At 42.7% G+C, this 24,723-nt stretch overlaps 1 protein-coding gene across 4 annotated transcripts in view; it reads right to left on the bottom strand.

The window, feature by feature from the left end:
- Positions 1–24,723, bottom strand: part of dock1 (dedicator of cytokinesis 1) — a 213,360-nt gene that overhangs the window by 144,357 nt on the left and 44,280 nt on the right. For all 4 annotated transcript variants that reach the window (XM_037753937.1, XM_037753939.1, XM_037753938.1 and 1 more), the window contains exons 13-22: positions 23,801–23,926; positions 23,360–23,484; positions 19,355–19,453; positions 17,921–17,993; positions 14,079–14,182; positions 13,373–13,556; positions 6,169–6,266; positions 3,820–3,909; positions 1,814–1,914; positions 1,579–1,707 (exon numbers count right to left, since the gene is read on the bottom strand). In XM_037753937.1, the coding sequence (XP_037609865.1) occupies positions 1,579–1,707; positions 1,814–1,914; positions 3,820–3,909; positions 6,169–6,266; positions 13,373–13,556; positions 14,079–14,182; positions 17,921–17,993; positions 19,355–19,453; positions 23,360–23,484; positions 23,801–23,926 (1,129 nt within the window). The remainder of the gene's footprint in view (positions 1–1,578; positions 1,708–1,813; positions 1,915–3,819; positions 3,910–6,168; positions 6,267–13,372; positions 13,557–14,078; positions 14,183–17,920; positions 17,994–19,354; positions 19,454–23,359; positions 23,485–23,800; positions 23,927–24,723) is intronic.

The following is a 24,723-nucleotide window of genomic DNA, read 5'->3' as shown; positions in this document are numbered from 1 at the left end:
TTTGATGCTTCCCCGTTAAATCATTAAAAGCAGCCGGCAGAATGGCCCGCGTGTGTTATCAATGCAAATATTATTGGATCAGAGCCACAGACATCACTCTTGCTGCCAGCCAGATTAGCATTTAAAAACAACATGACAAGACCCTGAAGCACCTGCCTGCTGTCATGTGGAAACACGAATCAGAAAAATTAATGATCTATGCTAATGACTCCTCGAATGCTATACAGAAAGCAAATGTCATGTAAGGGTTCAGTGATGACACTTTTTAAACATTTCTAATAATGTCTTCTGCTGGTTTGGTTATGTGGAGCAAATGCTGCCCAGCGACTGCAGCGACTAAAAGCCAATGAGCACAGAACAATTGCAGAAAGAAGTGAACGGGGACACAAAGCAGGGCTTCCTCCATAATCCCCCAAAAATGCAAATGCATTGTATCCCACTTGCAGAGCCCATAAATCTCCACAAACTGGGTATTAACTGTAAATGAGCCACATGGTGCTCCCCGCGAGGTAATTAAGTGTGTCGACCACTCCGATTTAATAAATTAAAAAAATGTGTGAGATATTGTTAAAACAGTGAAGCAGAGGGAGGCGGGTCAAAGAGGGGTGAAGTGTTTGGATTGCTCCAGCGCATCAGATTCCCCTGGCTTTCTTCCAGAGAGGTGGGTTTTGCGGTGCCACAATCTCTCACGGGGCAGCAGGTATTACACGGCCCAGGATCGTCACTGTTGAGGGCTTACAGAAATCATGGGATTAGAGGCATCCGTCTTAGGGCTCCCACAACAACAATTACTTAAAGCTGCTCCTCACCTGCAGCACCGAGGAGCAGAGTGAGCCGCTGACAGCCACACCGGCCTCGAGTCACAGGGGGGGAAAAGTGTGTGATTAGAGTATCTCCTCTGCCATTTCGGGAAAAAAATGTTCCAGTGGCGCTCGCGATGAAAAGCCTGAACACGTGCTGATGTAGCCTTGGCACCTTCTAGTCAGAGTGAAAGGCTTCAAACAAACGCAGCTTTGCAGTTTAGAAGTATTTCTAGCTCTAACAATAGCCAGACAGAGCTGATAGTGGCGACCAACCCAAGAAAAGTGCTTCAACAAACAACAGAACGCAGACAGGAGGTCCACTTTACGGTCGCTGTGGGTTATCCTGTGACAAAAAAAGCACTTGACGCACACCGTGAACACGGACAGCCCTACAAGAGAAGTGCCGTAGTCCGACATGTGAGGTAAAGGACGAAGCGTCCTCTAGACATCGGACGGAAAACCAATCAAACTCTGCACACTCAATTAGACCGGGATCATACATCAGCCCCTCAGCCGCCAACAGCTTCATTCCGAGGCTCAACATTATCATCCATTTAACATCTCCGCAGCCGATTATAAACACATCCGTATTAATCACCACCTCACCATCAAGACCATTCACTTTGAATTCTCTCCCTTTAAGGTCCATTTTGAAGAGCTGTGCGATTAATCGCGATTAACTATTTTAATCGATCGACAGCCCTAGAAAATATATGTATCCGCATTGTAATCACATATCACAGTGTGTACATATTATGTGTGCATCAGGACCTACTGGTTAAAGAGCACTCTGGAGCGGACGATGAACTTGAAGATGTACTCCAGAGCCTTCATGGCCTTCAGCAGCTGCTCTGTCAGCTTCTCGGCGTTGTCCACGTAGTTCTTCAGGACTTTGGTCAGCTTCCTTCAAACACAATAATAATATAGAGTCTGTTAAACCTGCTAATCACAGAATGGGACATCATTTATAAATGTCCTTGATCTATTTGTGCAGAGGGTGATCAACTCACGTGTATGCCAGCGTGGCACTGAAATGCTTCCGGATGTAGGTCTCCAGGACAGGGTTAAAGTGCTGGAACTTTCTGTCAGCTATAAGCCCAATTATGAACACCTGTCAGAGAACAGAGACGTATTCATTAAAATGTAAACCACACGGCTCGTAATGGAGAGCAGGAAAAACTGCCCGTCTTACTCAATATGCTGAAATAGATTGGGAAATTATACAAGATTGCATTTGAGCAGAAAGCCATTTTCTTTCAATTCGCCAACCAGCAGATAATCTCGGACCACAGACAAGACACTTCCTACCATGAAACTACTCTTTTGAGATGTCACCCATGGTGTTAGACGATGGCATGGTAGATAGGATTCTGTCAGATACATTGTCAACTCTTCGGCTATTAATACTTGATTTAATACACGACAAAAGCTCATTTCTTTTCGCCTTCTTCGTGCTCCGTCTTGCAGTAAAATGAGACCTTTAATGTTCGACAATCATGAATGAAATGCTACCACGGCGCTACAAATTCATGCAGATTAATGCAGCAGTGATATCACATAAGATTCAGTGTGTTTGCACTTCCCTCTGTAAATGATGAGCCCGGCTCTTATTTACAAACAATAGGAAACACATTTTCTATTGTTTTGGCTCCGTAATCTAGCACGCGGGATGAAAACTCAGACAATGACTGATGATAAAGTTCTGACTTTGGTGTTCGAGAGAGTTCACATCCACACCGTTAACTTAAACTGTATGAAGTACAACTATTTTATAACCGAAAATGTATTATATCATATTATTACACGGCTTTGTTGAATACTTGATTCTGATTGGTCAATCACGGAGTTCTGCGGTCTGTTATTTCTTTATAGCAGACCGTTGCTATGTATAACAGACCGTTGCTATGGACACAGTTCTGATGTTGGACTCTGGCGGACCGTTTTTGAGTCAAATTATTGATTTCTAAAGTAAGTAGCCGTGTAATAAGCGGGATAACGTACAGATAGCGGGTCATTATTGTGAAATAACCCCGGGTTTATTTCACAATAATGACCGGTTCGCTGTGCATTATCCCGCTTATAAAAGCTAAAATTCAAGCCCCATATTCATTGTTTTATTTCAAATACAGTGTAACGAAGTACAGAACCAGAGCAACGGAAATATGCGAAACTCCAAATACTTGTGGACTGCACTGCCATGGTGTGTTAAAGGAGGCATATCATGCTCATTTACAGGTTCATACTTGTATTTGGGGTTTCTACTAGAACATGTTTACATGCTTTAATGTTCAAAAAGCACATTATTTTTTCTCATACTGTCTGTCTGAATGTACCTGTATTCACCCTTTCTCTGAAACGCTCCGTTTTAGCGCCTGTCTCTTTAAGACGGCTCCCGAATAAGCTCAGTCTGCTCTGATTGGCTTGCGAGAAAAATATGTTGCACCTTTGCAAAGGTAGTTCTCAAACTGTGGGCGGTATATTCTAATGAGCCTGCATCTCGGCAGCCCACAAAAGATTGACTGGGTTGTCTTATTTCACAGTTTGTGGAGTTTGTAGGCACTCTAGATACCCAAATGTATGTACACAAGCACTGCTATGTCCCCTTTAACAGAGATGCAAGTAGGCGTCCCAGTTGAGGCGTTTTCCTCAGAGGCGTACCCCTGGCACACACTCAACATTCTTGTGGGGAGTTAAGGTGTGTGCTCTGCATACTTTATAAAAACATCCCGTCACAGAACATGTTTGCCAAAGTGAACACGAAAACAAATGGATTTGTTACCGTCATAGTTTAGAGCTACAGCTTTAAAACAGGAAACAGGCAGCTGCACACAAACAGGTTTTTAGTTGTGAAATCAGAAGGGCCGACACTCAGAGCAAAGGAGCCCGTCAAGAGAAGTGTTTAGCATATGAAAGGTTTGACACCATATTATATTTACATCTGAGCTGCGAATGCGCCGTCTAAGTGTTTATTCCCACTGACAAGAACCTCTGCCGGTATGAATTCAGTCTTGCTTACCAAGGCGTCGAACACCAAAGTATCAAAAGTGTCACTGTCAGAGTTCTCCATCATGATGTTGAAGAGAGCATCCAGAGTGTCTTGCAGAAACTGGAATGACAGATGCACACGGCGTGTTATGGCAGGCAAACAATAAAACATAGCAGTAAAAAAACACACATGGATATGGAAAGTCTTAGTCTCACTGCAAAATTTACTGCTCTTTCAAATAAGTCAAAATCCTTTCCTTCTTTTAGGGAGGACATTTCACATCCAGCCGGTGACATCAAAGTGATAAATGACCTTAGGCCGAGTGAATTTATCGGTCATATCAAGAGGAGCAAGACATGAAAATCCTAATAACAGCGTAAGATGTAATAAGACACACGGGAATACACGATAACCAAACCAAGTATGGATCTTAGTGGGATGTTTACATTATTTTTGACAGAGAAAATCAGCAGCAGGGAGACCTGGGTATTGATGCTATTTGGTGAACATGCATCCCAATTAGAGCTGGGCGATACAGTACAAATCCTTGGCCCTGATGTTGCGTACATTTTTTATTGAATATCAATACATTTCAAGGTATTGTTTTGAATTGTTTGTATCATTACAAGTCTAACCTGTATGGCAAGTGAACTCCTGCTCTGACAGTGCCATGTGCTACCCTGTACGCACCCTTTACAGCTGTTAACATGAGCCAGTACAGTTTCTATGAAGACAGTAATCATTCCCCTGTCAGCAGCACCTCCAGCAGCACTAACTACAGTATATACACCCTCCTTCTCTGGGGAAAACATGCTCCATTTACTCAGCCAATTGTGAAGCAACGTGAAAAAACAGATGTAAAAGTGTCGTAGACAGAGCCATCACTCTATACTGTGCTTGGTCTGTCATCTCGGGATGGATGAGATTCATCGCGCTCTTGACGAGAAACAAACATAGTGTGCACAGTATGTGGAGTTTACAGCGCGATGCAATCTCACGGAGGCCAGGCTGCGTGACGGAGACGAGGGAGGAGTGACCTGTTCGCTCAGAAGCAGTATCACAGTAGGGAGGTAAAAACACAACAATTTTAAACCTCCCAGCATTTATTTATGATCTAATCTTTATGCTTAGCATCTAATATACAACATACGCCCATCACAATGTATACCGTGTTGATGAATTGACTTTTAAATGCCAAGCTGAAAGTGTTATCTAATTGCAGCCTCGGAGCGCTTTGGAGAGATTGAGTGCTAATGTGCTGGTAATAATAATGACACCCCTGTGGTTTAATGAACTGGTCCAGCTGTGGTTGACACATCTATCTGGTCTGATCAAAACTGTCTGGGTGAAGGACTTCCTCAGATACGCAGCAATCTGCAAGGCCCCCGACTCAGCTAAACTTTATCTAGAGAGAGTGATTTATTCATCGGCCACACGCTGAGCACTTAAAGGGCCGGCGTATACTTCTGACAGCAGGTCATCTCAGGCCCTCCACTACGCTGTGTGTGATGCTGCGCTCCCTGCTCGCTGAGAAATAGCAACCTGTTTCCTCCGACAGGCAGTGAAATAATTTGTGAAACTGCTGCCAAGAGGCTGTAAACTTTCAGGAGGTGACTACATTGTTTATGTCACCAGCTGTTGAGATATTTATTTTTTATTTGTTCTGTTAATCTGTATCCAGGCAAAAGGGACGAGGTACATTTTTCAAGGATACAACTATTAAAAGGAATAGTTTGGGTGTTTTCAAGTGGGGTTGTATGAGGTACTCCACCATAGTTGGTGTATTACTTACAGTAGATGATGGTCGGCGTGCCCAAAACAATGAGAAACAGACAGGAGTACCAACACCGGAGCAAAGCAATACATTGCTGTGGACGGGGATGGCAGAAAAACGCATTTTAACCACCTAAAAGAAATTGATATCTGTTTAAGTGTACGCTATATTTAGAATATTTTCCGACGGAAAACTGTACTGTTTTTGCCATCTGAGCTTGCTGGCTTTGGAGAGAGCATAGATACATTTCATTTTCAGTTTAGTTCCCCGTCAGAAAGGAAAAGAAAAGGCCTGTCTGACGGCAAGATAAAGTGGTGAAAATATTCAAAATATAGCGTACACTTACACGGATATTGATTATTTTAGGTGAGTCATTCTTTTAGGAGGCTAAAATATGTTTTGCTGCCGGCCCCGTCCACAGAACTGTATTGCTTTGCTCCAGTGTCGGTAAGTACCTCATACAGCCCCACTTCAAAACACCTGAACTATCCCTTTAAAAATGAAAGTGAGTTCAGATCATTGGTCTTTGCTCCAGCTTCGAATGCACCAGAGTTTTGTGACTCATCATTAACACAAAGATCGCAGGATGACTTTCGCCCTCTCACCTTGACGACCTCCCCACCATCCACCTTCATCAGCTGACGGAGGTTCTGCTGCAGCAGTCTGGTGTTGGAGCGCCACTTCAGCAGGCCGAGCAAGTCCACTGAAACAAACAAACAAGAAAAAAAAAGTCGTTACCACAAAGCACGGCGTGAAGTTCGTTCCTGCCGACGGTAATACGGCGTGAAAAGAGATGGAGAGGCAGCGAGAAATGACAATTAAGGTTGAACATTTGAATTTAATGAGTGCTGTGGGGCCATTTGTTTAAGATGTCCCCCCCCCCTCCTTCACACAAGTCAGTTTGTAAATTTCCTAAACGCGGCGCTGCTAGTCATTCTATTAGATCTCTCATTTTAATCATGTAAAATGAATTTAGGCACAGGAGGATGAGTCATGATGTGATTAATCACGCTCAAGGGAGCGCTCGTTCAGACCACCTTTGGCAGATTGTCAAATTGGGAGCTTTAAAATGTCAATTTGTTAAGGCATTGTACACGCTAGCCCCGTGAACACCAGTCAGACCTTTACTAAAGTTAAAAGACATTCGATTGATAATTGATTAATGGACTAAACGTCCCCAGCTATAGTCCAGTCCAGATGGAAGGCAGAAAGAGAAACTTCTTATAGCAGATTCATGATGTATTATTAGCCAAGCCTGCATAGAAAAGGCAGCTAAGCTCAGGGAAACTTCCTGGGACCCTCGCCTCGCCGCTTCCTCTCTCTGCTCGCCATGCCTGATTGGCTATGGGAGAGCCAATCAAGCATGGCGAGACAGTGATGTATGCCTATCATCTGCAAACCTGACAACCTATCAGGGTTCCGTCACAAGACCCCATCTAAGCTACAAGGTATCCCCCTCCCCAAGGACATATACATTTGAAAATTGATGGTTTAGCAGCTGAGAGAGACAAATGTAATGAAATGAGGATAAATCATCACTGCTGTTAGAGGCCACGCCGTCTGCAGCACATGGGACCGCGAGGCAGGGTGTGTAAGAGATCTGGTTTAGATGGGAGTGCCTTCGACAAACAATAGGTGCTTGGGAATGGATGTCTTTTTAGGCAATTTAAAAGCAACAAAACTGGCAGATGGAGAGTGGTGGAACAATTATTTCTAGGTTACATCGTCACTACACAACTGATGGGCAAAAAGACTTCCCATTACCATTTAAATGTTTGTTTGCATTGCAACTTGCCTGACGAAAGACTTTTTGTTCATTTTTACAAGCCAACGCAACCACTTAGTAGTCTTAATAGCGTGTTCTTTTCTTTTTTTCTTTAATAGTAACAGCCTTGTATTTGGTTATACGGTTTAAAAGTGCCAGGTTTGTAAACACGGTGATGTAAGAGCAGCATCATATAGTACTCTGAAACTTTTCTCCTTCCAGCTGAGGTAGGAACAGGATGTTAATTCAGGGTCCTCTCCCAGCTCTGCTGTCATTAGATCTGTGCGTCTCCTCCAGCCTCCGTTTAGTGAAGCACACTGCAGATACCCAGGGAAGAGCCAGCAGCCACTTCACACGAGCTCCCAGCGCTGGGAGACCGCATGCATAAATCGAGCTTAATTAAAAAAAGTGTTTCATCTCAGATGTGGGGATCAGGGATGAGGTGTCATGTGTATGAAGCAAGCAGTCTGTTGCAAGGGGCATTCAATGTTTCGTCCCCCCCAACCCCTGAGTATGCCTTCAGGAGAAACGTCTTGTGAGCAACCAGTTAGCCTGAGGTGAATATGAATTGAGTTTAAACACACTTAAAGGGTAGCTTTGATATTTTCCAACCTGGACCCTATTTTCCCATGTTTTGTGTCAAACTGACAGACAGAGACAGCAATTTCTGAAATTGGTCCAGTATTGAGGGAGAATGCTGGAGACGGCAGCTGCTCACAGGCTGCAATATGGTGCTATTGGGGCAAGCTGGCACCGTCATTTACGTCCACTAAATGTGCTTGTTTTTGCCTTATTGTTATTATTAAGTATCTGACATTATGGTGAAGAGTCTCATTCTCAAATCTGGCGAGGTGACGTGTTGCCAGAAGACAACGATGGAGTTGTGGAACACATCCATGGTGGAAACGTGAGTGCCAGCCAAACAGAGTTGGTTGTGTTGGAGTACAGAAAAGCCAACACAATCTAAAAGATTTTCAATGTCATGGCTGAATATGATTTCCACAATGTGGATGAGGTTTTTTGAATTTGATGGCCACCCGTATTTATTTGAGCCTTAGGACACAGATATTCAGCTTTCACAATGAGACTTCTCCTTGAGCGGGACTTGGACATAATAACAAAGAGACTGGATCAAGTGAAAGGTAAGAAAAAGGTTTTATTTCTCTGTAGGGTCCTTTCCATAACGTTGTCAGACACTTTTAATAACAATCTGAGCCTGTCAGTGACAAAAAAAAGAACTTTTAGTGGACTTAACGTTACATTGATGCTGCTCACTTGCCGTCGCAGCTCGTTTCGCGGCCGCCTGTTACAGCGTTCTCCCTCAGTACTGGACCAATTTCAGAAATTGTTGTCCCCAGTAGTCACTTAGACATCATCCATCAATTAATCCATCCATTATTTGTTCTGTAAACAGAAAGAAAATCTGAATTTCCACAAAGCCCAAGGTGGCATCTTCAAATTGCTTATTTTGGTTGGGCCTGGAGTGGCTCAGGAGGTGGAGCGGGTTGTCAAACTAATAGCTGGGTGCCTTGGGCTAGACACTGAACCGCATTGGTCTCAATGGTCAGGCAGCACTTTGGATGACAGGGCCATATAACTTCAGTCCATTTACCATTTACCAGTGTCCGATCAACACCCCCAAAACAAACCCGGTTCATTTACAATGATACACCACGGAGAAAAGAAGCACAACTAGGTGTCTAAAATTGAAGATGAGAAATAAGAATACAGTGAGTGAGTGAATGAGAGAGTGAACTAGGTGTTTGGGTAGGAGCCTCCAGGTTTTTAATAAAGCAGGTAGACTCTGGCAGAGACGGAGAGAGAGATTGGCTCTGCATTGATTTATTAAAAGAACTCAAACCATTTCCTAGAGCTTTGGCGTGGGACGACATCCCGTGGGAGACACACACGTGCACACACACACACACACACCTCTCTGTTTAATCAAACTCAGTGTGCAGTGACGACGAGGCAGCCTGATCCCCGAGCACCTATAGGTGCCTTGCAAATTAGCACCACAAAGTGCCGGGTAAATATCAGCAGAGGAGCCGCTCTGCTGGACTGAATCGTCTCGCCAGGACACGCTCTGCTTCCCATCTCTCTCACACAGGGAAGAGAGAAAATGATTGATTTCTTCTTGTATGTTGAATACTGTACATCTACAGTTAAGAAAAAGGGTTCATGGTGCTGACACTACCTCCCTACCTGGTGTAATCAGTGTGGGCAGGTTCTGCTTCTGTAACCGAGGCCGCCGCTGACATCACCACCCACCGAGCAGAGTAGGAGGGCACACACGACTGTATTTAAATGACAACTTATACCGCAGACTGAACTTAATAACCCTCAAAGGGAACATTACCGTAACAGACACGAGGACGAGTGAAGATCTAACCGAGGCCTGTTCTGTGGGTCTGCAGTGACCTCATTACTGAGGCTTTTATGAGCGTTTATTGTGCATGTTATCTGAGCCACATCAAGGAGAGCGACAACATAAAAACGCGACTTTTTCTCCCCATGCACGCCTCTGTTAGACAACAAAGGTTTACCGCAAGGTCACATGAGGACTCCGCATTAGTATGAGGCTGGTAGAGAGAAGATTTCTGCTGAAGAAGATTGATGCAGACAGCTGTTCCTCTTCCTCAACGCCACTGTCAGGAGAAAATCCTGTGTTTCCAAAATGTCAGCGAATCCAGATCAACAATAATGTTTTTTTTTTTTTTTAATCATACAAAAGGAGCTGAGATAGTGCAAGAGGCATAACACTTTTGTAACTCCCGACAGTCCTGTAATGTGAGCAGAGACACTAAAGTCACATTACCTGGAGTTTATGACCTCACATGCTGTGTCTATTAGGGCTGGGTATCATTTAAAAAATGACGAAGCCAGTACCAATATCAGTACCCTTAAAGTGATATCAATACCAATAAAGTACTTCATTTGATACCTATTTTGTGAATGGAAGCTGTGTGTGTGTCCCACTGGCTAGCTCACGGAGCGGTTCGTTCTCTCTGTTCCCCAGCTCAAAGCCGCTCCACTTGAATCGCTCCAAAAAAGAAACAAGCTGCGTTGTATTTTATTAGGGCTGTCGGCTACCAAATGTCATTTGAAGCCTCTATTGAGGTTTTTCGGATGAAGCTTTGAATGTATGTCATCATATTTGTCATATTTCAATAAACGTGTTGTGAATTTTGTAAATGATTAAATCTATCTTTGTTTAGCTGTTGACTTTTGGACTCTACAACGCTCTGGAGTTATTGGAAATGTTTGGATCACACGAGTCTGAAACAATCCTTAGCAGCCGCCGTGCACAATACACTGATACATTCTGAGTCTGGCTCGCTCAGGCATGCTTCGAAACTCATGGTGTGAGTGATACCGGAACGAGATTGGAGCGGCAGATAAGGCGACGCTCCAACTTTTTAGAAAAAGATCAGCTCTGCGCTCCATCCAGAATCCTTCTGCTCTCGCTCCTCTCCGCTCATGTGCTTTGACAAACATCAAATTATTGATCGCAGGTATCGTTTGACTGGAGAAGTTTCGATACTACTTGGTGCTGGATTATTTTGGTATTGATACCAGCCCGAGTGTTCATCATATTCACATTAGCAAACCAGCAGCGTCTCTGTTTACTGATAAAATCAGTTAATTGCGGATCTAAGAATGCAGCAACATTGACGTGGGAGGGAACAAGAAACACAAGCTGTCAGACGATCATACAGTCTTTTAAACAAATCTCAAAGTTGGCCAAACTAGTCTGGAAGCCTGTAGAAGTTGCTGATCGTCTCTGGACTTATTTTACTGCAAAATATAAAAGGTATGTATTCCTGAAAGGAGGATGTAAATATTCAGAAGACTTATATCATATTTCGCACCTCAAGAAGATAACAACAGGTTTGTAGTGCTTCTCTTTACAGGGATATACAAGGATTACTCAGTAAGCGCTCTGATGCCACAAAAAAGACTGCAAAGTGCTCGACCACACAAAACATCAATTTGCTCCAACAGTTCACTCCGAGCGCTTCCTTTCACGCTGCCCTTGTGTGACTATTTAAAATTATCTTTGCGTAACCATGAATAAAAAACATAAGGACAGGATGTACTCCGTATTCAAACAGGTTGTTGCTTTGGGCGAGTAAAACAATTAATTTGAATTTGAGTCAAAGTTAGCCTGCAGTGAATCTGTCCCTTCTTCATTCTCGCTCTCTTTCAGGCTGTGGCCAAAAAGCACTGAGAGGGATGAGGAAGCTTTCATTTTGGCTCTAATTAAAATGGTGACTCAGTGCTGCATACCAAAAAAAACAAAGAAGCACAATGAATCAAGCGCAGAGGAAAGCAGAGCAGACGTTTAACACGGTTCTGTTTGGAGTAGCTGTGAAATCAGAGCTAGGAGCATTCGAGCGCTCACAGGCAGCAGACAATCCACACTGAGACAACCACAATGTTATGAACACAGTCTGGAAATACCAACACGTCCAAGAGGGTTTAAAGTAATAGTCTGCTGGGATTTATAAACATGTGTGAAGGCTGGGGGAACACTAGAGGCCAAAGTCCTTAATCCACGAGCCACAGGGCAGAAATGGGGATTTCCTTGGCTTAATAAGTGTAGATCTTCTCAGCACCCTGGGAAATTACTCCGCCAGACTGACAGCAGTAAACAGAGCAGAGATGGACTGAAATGTACTGACTGAGTGACAGTGACTGATAGAAGGGGATTGAGGAAGAGAAAGTAGGTTAGAAGGAGAAAAATGATAAAGGACAACCCTTGAGTAAGGGCAAACGTCCAACATGTGGAGACGTGTAGAGACCAGGTGGAAGGATCGAAGGACGGCAGGAGGTACCGGAGTCCTACTTTAAGTGATGTATGGTTACTGTGGTTGGGTAATCTGTCTTTCAAAGTCAGAGGCTGTGGCCCAAAGCTGGTTTCAAAATCCAGGGTCTACTTGGCTAAAATACGTTGAAAAATCTATTTTTCTTCAGTGAGACGTCTTTTTTTTACGATGGCATATTAGGGCCATTGTACGTAAAATAAATAAGTAAATAATAATTACGGAGCTGGGGCGAGGGTGGTAATTTTCCGAGAAAAAAATTCAGAATTTCTGAGAATGAAGTCGTAAATTTACAAGAATTTAAAGTGGGAAATCTACGAGAAAAAAATCTAATATTTGCATGATTATTAAGTCATAAATATTCGAGAAAAAAACAAATAGTGGAGTGCAAAACCGTGGTAACGCCATCCACCGTCTGAACTTCGTTGCTCCTAAAGTTGTGTTATTATGTTCAGGAAGGCCTCTGAGCGAGGCGAAGGTTCTGAAGTATTAATACACACGTTTTCTTTCATGTTCTTTTATGAACATAAGTAAATACTAATATTGTAGAAGTGACAGGAAAGTAGAGACGAACAAGCGATATGGTTCCTCAAAAAAAAAAATAATAATAATTTTCATTAACACGGTTTTGCATTCCATTATTTTTCCGAGTTTTATTTCTCGAAAATTTGCCACTTTAATTTCAGAGAGTATCGGAGTATTTTCTCGTAAATTTACATCTTCATGATCTTGCCAATTTGTGATTTTTTTCTCGTATATTTATGAGTTTTTTCTTTTAAATTTGTAACTTTAATTTCAGAGAATATCAGAGTTTTTTTGCTTCTTGTAAATTCACGAATTTAATCTCAGGAAAAAAATGATTTTTCTCAGAACACTGTCCCCCTCCCCCGGCTCCGTAATATATTTTTTTTTACCTACAATGGCCCTGATATGTCGTCATACTTTTTACAAGTAAATGTGAAAATGGCTATTGCTGGAATTATGTTACTCTGGGCTGCACATAAGCAAACGCTCACAGACATCATTAGGACATGTTCGTGTATGTTTGTTTTATACTTGTACAGATTTGGGGTATGTGTCCACTAGGAAGCAGTGTCGAGTTTCGCAAACCACAATGTAAAGAAGAAGCACAATTCCAGCTTCAGAAAAGGTACTCTATATAGGAAAACAGATTGCGAAAAACATACAAATGCATAATTGTAGTATAGAAGCTGTTACCGTTCTGCGTGAGCTTGGTGGAGCAGACCAGGGTGGCGATCTGGAAGGAGTCCTTGCTGATGGTGCAGTTGCCCAGGTTCTGGGTGTTCTTCCCACCGGTGGAGTAGCCCTTCTCCTCCAGCTCCATCTTTGTCGCGGGAAGGTTCAGGTACAGAGAAGAGTCCTCCAGCTTCTTTGCTTCTGCCTGGTTTTCCAGAAAAAGACGAGAAAAAACAATATCTGTTGTTTATGTAGTAATGAACTGTTATGTTCTATTACTGTGTTTTTTTTTCCAAGATGTGTTTTCCTATCTATGCTATCACTTTTTCAATTAAGTTTTTCTGCCAGGTGTTGCATGTGAGAACAGCAACTTTGACTGACAACAGCAACGCAAAACATAAAGAAAAATCTAATTGGGGGGATTTTTCCTACATTAACTTTTCAATTAAGATAAATCTGCAGAGTGAAGGCATCATTATACAAGGGATTTTAATTGGAAAGTAATTTCATTTCACTGAGGGGGTTGATGCAAACCAACTGTACAATTCTCCATAGAAGGCACTGAAGCTATTATTACGGCAGTTACTAATAAGACAGGCCAATTTATTCACCCCTGACTCATCTGTGTTGTGGTCACGTGGGCCGGCCCGGCAGGCAGGCAGGCAGCCAGAAACAAACACACCAGGACACCACAGATGGACTTCTAACTGTGTTATTTCACAATCACCTTGTACACGATGAGATCATGCTCGCCGTCCCTCAGAGTCGTCCCATCGTACCGCATCAACTTCACGAAAGACAAGGCGAATATCTTCTCTGATTTGTCTTTGGCTGTGGGAGGAAGAGAAGAAACACATGAGGAAGACAACCAGATGGGATGAGAGACTTTCCTGTGTTGTGTACAAAAGTGTACTTGTGCTTTTTATGTATATTTGCAAACTAATAGACGCATCTTCAGTGTGCGTCTTCAGGAAATCAAAGACAACACGCTGTTAGAGACAGGCTCTGTTGCAGTAAACCACGCCGCAAGGCTGGCTTTACAACAAGTCATTAACAAGCCAGCAGACAAATGAAACAGATAATCCCAAATGTAAATCTCGGCACTACAGGCTCCGAGTCGGCTCCTGAGTTGGCACAAGAATCGACTGTTCCCTTCTGATGTCTGTATTAATGCTGCGACTGTGGCTGTGCATGAGTTGTTTATCTATTTCCGACTACATTAAGAGCAATTACACATGGGGAGGTGCAATGATACAAGCTAATATATGCAGCCTCTGAGCATTGATTTAATCATTATATAAACATGTGATTTGAAAAATCTGAATTCCCTTTTTTTAAATACTGATGTTCAAGCAACAGTGTTTGGATTATCATGTGTGTCCACTTCCTGTTTGCGTATGAATAAACACTTGATCTCAGGGCTGCAGCTGTGAACAGTTTGTGTAATCCCGCAAGGGTGCCGAAAGGATGCTCGTTGCTTGTGCGTACGTGCACACACACACACGCGTGTGTGCGACTGACTGTGTTTGGGGCTGTCGAGAGGAAGCGCCGCATAAACAAGCAAGAGAGTTATGACTTTGTCCTGTAACCAAGCGTTTGGATAGGGGCCACATATATCATCACTGTGGATCAACAAGCTCAAATTTACGCGCAGGGAGACGTGATTCATCGAAGTATCTCGAGTATTCTATCTGCATAAATCCCCTCATTGGTTTGCTGCCTGCAGCCTCGCCGGTGAATAATTGCTGGGCTGGCTTGAGAGGAACCAGTGGAGGGAAAACACTTTACGCGTGCCACCCAGTTGAGAAAAATGTATTAGTGACTTCCTGCGGAGAGGAGAAACTCTGCATTTTTTGGGAGGGAATAAAGGTCACTTTCAGGACAGAGCTGATTTTTTTCAAGCCGATCAAAGTCAAGTTTGTGAGGAAGTTCTGCAGACTTCCACCTCTAAGGTGGGCCGTCACTTCAGATTTATGTTGAGTGTGCTGTGCCACATTTCTAAAGCCTTTCCTCTACCCCACTCACCAGGTAGTGGCATAATGACAGATGAAACAGAAGTGAAAAGATGGCGGGGATCTCTTACAGCCACGGCGGCATCTGTGATAGCAGTCATCAGTCTGATGAGGCCTGACAATGACTAGAGTGGTAGTCGGGTGCACTGTGTAAGAGCTGGCCTGATTCTGAACCAGGGGGCTGAGAGACACTGAGCACATGAGCTCTAGTAGTGGCCTTGATGAGCAGCTCTGTCACTCTGTGTCTCTACTAAAAGTTCAGCACTAGCTAGGAGCAGCGAAGGAAACGGGAAGGACACGAGCAGACGACGGCAGAGAGGACTTCATCTGACAGAACAACTCTGTTTCACTTTTCTTCAAAAACTCTTCACATGTAGAGATTCATATTTCCCTATTTCCTGGAAAAGTAAGTAAGTAAGTCAAATCAATTCATATAGCGCTTTTTTATATCTGGTTAGCTTTTTAACATGGGTGTCAAATGACGAGGATTGGTCAAATATTACCCCAAAATTACACAGGTTGGAGTGGGAAGCAGAGGAAAGTGGCCCAGTACTTTGTATGTAATCATGGGGGCAACCTTGTATCGAGCAAAAACCAGAGCCTCTCTCTTATCAGCATTGAGCTGCAGAAAGTTTTCTGCTGTCCAGTCCCTAATAGCGTTCAGGCAGTCTAGGAGCTAAAAAAACTCAGTGCTTTACCAGTAGACATATTCTAAGGTACTGTGATATCTACATTCAAGGGTTAATATCACAGAGTAACTGATTACGCAATAGGTAAAATGAGTCACACTAGTAGTGTCAGGGTTTTGGAGTATCCCTGCTGGCGTTTGCGCCAAGTGCCAAAAATTGCAGTTCCTGAAATGGCCACTTAAGGCTGACTCCAAATCCCCATAGACCTCCATGTTAAAATGCCCAACTTTATAGCAGAAAAAAACATGTTTACAGCATGGTACAAAAAACGATTTTGGTCTCTATAGCTAATTTCCCCGGTCATGACAGCTGTATGGGGGGTGAGTTTTTATATAACTCACCTGTTTTAATTATATTAAAGCTTAAAGTTAGGCATAATTAAGGGCGTGGCCAGAGTGACAGGTTGGTGCCGTCTCAGGTTGCTGTCTGCTCAGCTAGGCCGACAACCCACCTCTTTGGATTCGCCGGGAGTTAGACTGTGTCGTCACTGCCAAGATGGCGACGGTCGGAGCTTCACAACCTCCCTTCAGAAACCTAGGGGTGACGCCACGGCGACTACATCCATATTTTACACAGTCTATGGTTTGCACGTGTTAACGTCCTACCTACATTAACTATTATTCCGTGTTTTGACAACAATCATTTACACACTGGTATTAAAGTCTGACACATGGTGACAGGGAGGATAAATTGCATCAGTTGTCTTCCATTACTTGTGATCAAATGGAGATCCAGCAGAGCGGTAGATGCAACAGATTCTACATTGTTTACAGGCAGCCAAAAACCCCCAAAAAGATAACTCAGTCAGTGCAGAAACAAAGCAGCTTAACGCTTGCACAGATGCAGACAATCAGAAACTTGGAAGATGAATGACCAGGTGTCTCTATGATGGGATACAAGAGTAAACACGCTCACTGACAAGGGGAAATACAAGGCGCACACACACCACACACAAACCCATACAATCGAGCCAATACGCTTTTTCGACACATCTCTCTATTGTCAATTGTCAGTGACAAGTTAAAGTTTGGCAGCATCAGCATGCCCCTCCAGTCCCAGAGTCACTTGAGGTGAGCGAGTTTCTAAAGTAACCATTGCAGCAGGATAACAGCAAGTCACAGAGTTTCAAAGGCATGCCTCGTAACAGCATTAGTCCCCGAAAAGTCGAGGTGCCGAGCATGACAAGAGGCTCTCGAGGTGGATTATAAGCCAGCACTGAGCTCTGAGACCTGGTCATTTTCCCCAAACCACCTGCATGTAGGTGAGATGCAAATAGAGCTGAAGGATTTTGGAAGTGGAGGATGACAGCAGCTGTATATTTACGAGGGGAAAGGTATACGTCACTGTGCCGATATCCTTCCAATTCTGTTTGCCTTCCTTGCCATATGAATATACTGTTTAATACATATACACCTGTCATGGTTCCCATTACCCCACCGCTCCTGCTGCTGGAGGGATGGCCTCGCCATGTGTCAGGCAGATGGGACGGCAGGGCTGCCAGTACCAGGCTTCCCTGCCCTCTACACCCCCCGAAAATTAGAAAGGATGTTAAAAAACAGAAGGACACACAACACTGAGTGCATTCAGCGAGACACTGGTCCCAATAAACAAACGAGTCCCCTCGGGCATTTTTCACAACCCAGCTGTAGTCTCTGACAAGCCACTCCATGATGCTGCTTTGTGCAGGGGCAGACTAAGACCTCTGATTAATGTGACAAAGGGGTGAGCTTCAAAGTATTTATCACAGTGCAACACATCTGCTCCGATTGGGTGTCTTCCATTATTTTTTGCAGCGGATAGATTAGCAGCCAGTCGTGCAGCCGGTCACCGGCAAAAACTGATTATTCACCGATGACATTTGTACTCACAGTCCTGCGATGAGCGGTGGCGAAAGGTGAACCGCAAGTGGCTCCGGTTCACGTCCTCGATAGGGATAGCAACCTGAGATAAGGGGACAGAAAGGGACCGTGTGAGACATCTACAGTACATGAACACAAACTCACAAAGCAAATGTTTTTAGGGACAAGCTGGGAGCAAAATGAGCCCCAAATTCTAGATTTTCATACTGTATAGAAATTAATTGAAACTAATGGCAAGTAATACGGTTTACAACAGAGCTCGAGACTAACGAGACAATAGAAAATTAGTTTGTGACTAAGATCCTCCCCGGGACGCCTCCGCGACGAAAGCTAATGGAGCTTAACACACAGCAGTACTGAGAGTTTCTGTTCACAGCATGAAGCGTTAAACAGTAAACTGCAGTTAAATGTGACAACACAACAAGTTTACAGCAAATAAATATACTAAAGTACTTCAGCTGCGTACAGTTTGGAGGTAAAAGTACTTTGAGTTTGGAGTTACAGACGCTTCAGTGTTTACATTTTACCAAACTTCTGTCACAGATGAAAGTAACCATATACTCCTGTTCTGTACTGAAGCACACTGCTGAGGTACTTTGATAGCAAAAAGTGTATGTAGCGGTTATTGATTACAAATTGCTTTACATAAACTATATAAAACAATAAGACACAGCAGTTAACTCAGATATAATCTGGATTATTTTAAAACCAATCCTGTTAATTCTGTGATTTTTAGCGTGCCTTTTATCTATAGGGCTAGAAAAATAAATATAATTATAAATATATATATTTTTATTTTATTTTCATATTTCTTTATTTAATTTATTTAATTTTGAATTTATTATATTTTATTTTTTAAATATTTCTTATTTACTTATTTACTGTTTTAATTGTATTATTATTATTATTATTATTATTATTATTATTATTATTATTATTAATAATAATATTACAATTTATAGATTATATTTTATTAGATGAAATTATTTTTGTAATTTTTCTTAAGGAAAACAATAAAAAGCATGATTAATATATATATACCTGTATATATTTATTTCCTCAATATTGTAATGGTGTTTTTATTATGCAACACTAACAACTAACAACTATAGATGATAATAACACAGTCAAGAAACAACATTTGGATTTTGGGACATCTCTATACATTCCTGCTGCCACCACATTAACCATTTAATCTACTGTAAGGTTTAATATTCATCACTGTCTTTCTAAGTTTCAAAGCTTTATGGGTGAATATCCAGCAGACACCTCAGTCTCCATTCTACAGACAGCTGATGGAAACCTGCGTTGTGATGAATAATGGATTTAAGACTGATATCAAAGGGTGGTATTGCAGTCAAGGTGGAAAATAATGACTAGAATATGACTCGGGGATAACAAAGAGGAAACAGTAGGGAGGTAGAAGTAAAGACAGAGACACACCTTTATTGTTTCAAACCAGCGTGGCTGCTTCACTTGGTAGTAGATGACAGACTTGTACTCATTGATCCCCTCATCTCCAGCTCCGGGGAAGATCACACTCTAGATACAGAGAGAGAAAACGCACGGATGAAGTTATCAAACAACACGTCTGGTTATCTGGTTGTACTGGCATGGCTGTAAGTTCGTTCGAAGTGGCGAAAGCCTGATGGTTGAGCTATTATCACTGTCAAAACATTAGCACACTCGCAGCAGGTGGAAAATTGACTACCGCTTATTTCATGAAATGTAGTCCCTGGGGCACAAAGCAGAATGGCCTTTAAAAAGCCTGGAAGCACTTTATGCATGCCCACCTGCCTGTTGGCTGCCAATCTCATGACAGCATGCTGGAAATAGGAAATAAATTACAAATTAATTATTTAAGAAGGAGGGGCAGTGGCTCCCGTGCAGCCAGAAGTGGAGGGAAGCCAGGCGCAGGGAAGCAAACCAGCTGGTGCTGGTGGATCCAGCCATGTAAATCGGTCTTCCTAGTGGGTCCCCTGAGTTTCTACAACAGGTCAGGGTGGCTATGTAAAGTACTACGCGCCCCCTTGGGAGATTTGGCGCGAGCACTGGAGTGACAGCGGATGGCACGCATGCCTCGTTTTCTATCAATCTGCGCTCAGCCAGCCTATACCTCTTTCCTCCCACTACTCCAGCTGACTCCCTGGCCTGGTGCTGCTAAAATACTCCAACACTAATGGCTTCTGACAACCAGCAATTATGAGGAATAACAGGCCCCGTCTCCCCCAGCCACGCCGAGCAGATCTGGGGGGCAGGTGCTAGCTCGAGCAACTCTTCCCCTTCACTGAGAGGCCGGGAGACATGACAGCTTCAGATTCTGGAAGAGACGGAGAGGGGGTGAGTGGCCGAGGTCTAGCTGCAGGTGAGAGGGGGTTTTTGTGGAAGTGTGCTAAAATGTCAGGGTGATAAGTCACTGTCCAGCCTCTCATTACACAACATCACAAATCCTTTTTGAGACAAAATCCAGAGGCAGAAATAGACTGGAGGAAATAAAAAGGCTGAGACAGAAACATCCAGAGAGAAAGCCACAAAAAATGAAACTTGCAAAGTAAACCTATTATAAAACTTCAGCCTCAATGTGAGTAATTACATTTTGCTATGTTCAAGTGCCTCGTGTATGGATCCTTCTTTATTATATTATATCAGGGGTCTCGCTACCCGTTTCTGAGTGGCTCGCTAAAGGTTCAAAGAATATCTACATAAATGTAATCACACAAAGTCACTTTGTAAACCTGTTTAAATTTCTATCCAATCAAATTCAAAGACATCCCGCCCCCGCTGGACACAAAATGATTATTCGCCAATCACCTGTCAATTAAAGGAGTTACGCTGCTTTCAGGTTTCGTTACATCAGTGACGCCGTAAGCAGACGAGCAAGCGCACACCAGATTTGATAATGACCGCAGAAAAGGACACAAAATATGCTATTTTCATGAGGAATGGGTAACAGTTTTTTGTTTTTTTCCACGAAGGCGAATGACAGATGTGTGTGTCTCATTTGTAGTGCGAGCGTGTCAGTCGGTAAAAGATGTAACGTCGTGCGCCACTTCACCGAAGTCCACGGCAACTTTTAATAAAGCTTTCCGGCTGGTAGCGGTCTACAAACAGAGAAGGAAAAGAAGCTGAAAACAACGCTTAAAAAGGCGACAGTCGCTGTTTATCAAGTATCGAACAAACACATATATAGAACAAAACAGAAGAGAAATCAAATACTGAGAAGCACTAACTTCTGTTTTTCATCTTTGTTTGTGAGATTTATCCATGTACTGCATCACAAATTATACCACGATCGCAACATCCAAAAATAATCCCTTCTTGTCTAGCAATGAGGCAACCCATCGTTGTCTGTATTGTCAGATACTGCAACATCTGACAGAAGCCACGATCATCGCTGCTTTCTGCTACTTCAGAAGTGCATTTACAGCATAATCACCACTGATCCTCACACTTCCTGCCCGCTGAGCCAAATCACCGACGAAGCCTCTCAGTCTAATACTAATGTGTATAATTGAGGCAGCTAAGGCTAATAGCGCTCTCCTCTGATTGGCTGTTTGCAGGAGGCCTCCCCATGATCACGGATGTGCCATCTCAAATCAATCCTCCATCATCAGCCCTTGTAACTTCCACTCTCACTCCAACTACACAGGCAGTATGGAAGTGATAGCATTAATACCTGTAGAAAGCCTGGCAAGAAAAACTGAAACTGTGCCCCCCAAAAATCACGACAATCAAAAGTCTCAAAATCAAAAACTGAACATCGACAGACACGTGAGCGCACACACACATCCTGACCCAGTTCCTCCTACACACACTCCTCATGTCAAACTCCTATAAACCTCTCATATCCCCCTTTAACTGATGGCCTCTGCAGAACAAGAGCTAAAGTCAAGCAGAGTGTGACAATAATTAAACATCAGAGGAAGGGGTCACCGGCTCGAGACCCGAGATGAAACGGCTTTATTAGGACATTAGACACTGATGGTTTGGCACATGATTCAAAAGAAGACAGCTATCTGGACCAAAAGTCCATGAAACGTGCTCCAACTTGCAAATTGGCAGTCATTGTTTGTGTCTGTCTGGTTTGATTTTTCGAGAGAAATTCAATGCATTTAATGGTGTTAAGCTGCACACCTGCACGTCAGACTTTCCTTATCCAAATGGAGATATGGTGTGGGAAACTTGGAGAGGTGTAATACATTTCTTAATAAAGACAGGACTTTTTAATTTAAAAAAAAAATGAACAATTAAAAAAAAACAAATAGACAGGGAAGAATATTATACTTCCAACTTCATAAGCAAAGGTAATTATTAGGGCTGTCAATGTTAACACGATAATAATGTGTTAACACAAATTTGTTTCAACGCCACTAATTTCATTAACACATTGACGCAACTTGCGATAATCAGGTCGTAGCGGGCTCAGTTTTAAAGCTAGAGTGAAGATACTAGTATATGAAACTAGAAAACCTAACGAATCCATCAGTTCCAACCATGTCATACTAGCTTGTCGAGAAGGAGGCTAAATAATGCTCCAAACTTTCCCTGAATTTTGGCGAGGAAAAACTGTCATGGCTATTTTCAAAGAGGTCCCTTGACCTCTGACCTCCAGATATGTGAATAAAAATGGGTTCTACAGGTACCCACGAGTCTCCCCTTTACAGACATGCCCATTTTATGATAATCACATGCAGTTTGGGGCAAGTCATAGTCAAGTCAGCACACTGACACACTGACAGCTGTTGTTGCCTGTTGGGCTGCAGTTTGCCATGTTATGATTTGAGCATATTTTTTATGCTAAATGCAGTACCTGTGAGGGTTTCTGGACAATATCTGTCATTGATTTGTGTTGTTGAATTATTTCCAATAATAAATATATGCATATGTTTGCATACAGCAGCATATTTGCCCACTACCATGTTGATAAGAATATTAAATACTTGACAAATCACCCTTTGAGGTACTTTAAAAAAAAAAAATGTGTGAATAATTTGCATTTACGCACGATTAAATATTTTAATCGTATGACAGCCCTAGTAATTATTATACAAGAAGGGATTTCACATCTCTCATCACTTTAAAACTTTGCTGCCCATATTGCCTGTCTGCATGCTTGGGTCTGTAACTGCCTCTGACAAAGATAAAGGCTGATTCCCGCAGTGGTGAGCCACATTTTGGGGCCGGTCAATCAACCACAAAGCACCGATATTGCATTCTGTCACATTTGACGGGTGGCAGCGGCGTACAATCTGGCCTGTGTATCACACTGCTTTATAGGAGTCCTGGTCAGTTAAGCAGCGTGCTGAGCTGTGTGAGATTAAAGAAAGCCTGGTAAATCACAGACTGTCTGAGAGACCGATCGCCTATAGCACTTGTGTCCTGAATGCTGAGAGCGAGCTGAACCCAGGAGAAATACCAAATAAGTGAGTTAACATTCCTCCGTCGTACCTCCAGTTTCTTGCCGTCCTCGTCGTAAACGGACATGGTCACCTCGACGTTTTTGGGTGTGGTCTTGCTACCCTTGTCGTAATCGCCCAGAGCCAGAGTCACGTAGATGTCGTTTCTTACGTCACCTTTAGGAAACAGAAACCTCACTTTTACTGGTGTTCATAGAAGCTCAAGGTTCATCATTTTTTAATATATTACTGCAGAACTTATTACATCTTAGGTGGCATAAGTGCATATTTGGCACCATATACTTCATGGGTGACTCCAGTCTATTAAATAACTAATGTCTTCATCAAACCTTAATGGAGTATGATATGTTCTTTTCTCCTTCACTCACATTTTCTAAAATAATTCTAAATCACTTTCTGATTGATGATGACATTTTTAAACTTTCAGAGACAGGCAGCCAAAGTAAAGTTTTTTGTTGGTTTTTTTTCAAACCTGGCATGATGATTTCAGGAAAGCCCATCTTGCGAGCCACAGCCGTTGATCGGTCCACCAGGTGAGGGAAGTCCTTCCTTATCTGATGGATGTCTCCAGGAAGCAGCTTCAGAGTCACCCATAGGCCTGGTGATGAATTCAAGTCAGAGAGGGGGGGAGGGATCGAGATAACGTCAGGATGAGACAGCAGTGGGAGAGCAAAGTGCCCCGGGAAAATACTAAAAAGAGATATTTCTTCTTGTGCTTTTTCGCTGACGGTTGTCAGAGTGACATCTAACGGCTACAGGGCGAGACGCTAAATAGAAGCTGCCCACAGGGATGTGATTAGGAAAACATACCTACAACTACAAAAGCTATATCTGGTGCCATTAAAGAGCTATGCTAAAAAAGAATCACAGAGCAAAATATTTAAATCTGGGGGTGGGCAGTTTATTTTTGGTGTTATTGGGCAAAAATTCCATAATAACCTTTCCACATTTTGTAATTCAAGTGGCAAACTCAAGCCTAACAGGCAACAACAGCTATCAGTGTGTTGACTTGACTATGACTTGCTCAAAACTGCATGTGATTATCATAAAGTGGGCATATCTGTAAAGAGGAGACTCGTGGGTACCCAGAGAACCCATTTTCATTCACATATCTCGAGGTCAGAGGTCAAGCGACCCCTTTGAAAATGGCCATGCCAGTTTTTCCTCACCAAAATTCAGCCTAAGTTTGTAGCATTATCTAGCCTGCTTCGTGACCAGATAGTATGACATGGTTGGTACCAATGGATTCCTCGGTTTTTCTAGTTTCATATGATACTTCGCTTTAGCTACAACCTAAAAATCGCAAGTTGCATTAACGCGTTAAAGAAATTAGTGCCGTTAAAACAATTTTTTATTATCGCGTTAACTTTGACAGCCCTATTTAAAATACATAAA

The sequence above is a fragment of the Sebastes umbrosus genome, chromosome 20 (genome assembly GCF_015220745.1).
Source record: "Sebastes umbrosus isolate fSebUmb1 chromosome 20, fSebUmb1.pri, whole genome shotgun sequence".
Lineage (NCBI taxonomy): Eukaryota > Metazoa > Chordata > Actinopteri > Perciformes > Sebastidae > Sebastes > Sebastes umbrosus.
Note: the sequence above shows the minus strand (reverse complement) of the source record. Positions and strands in the feature narration are given on the sequence as shown.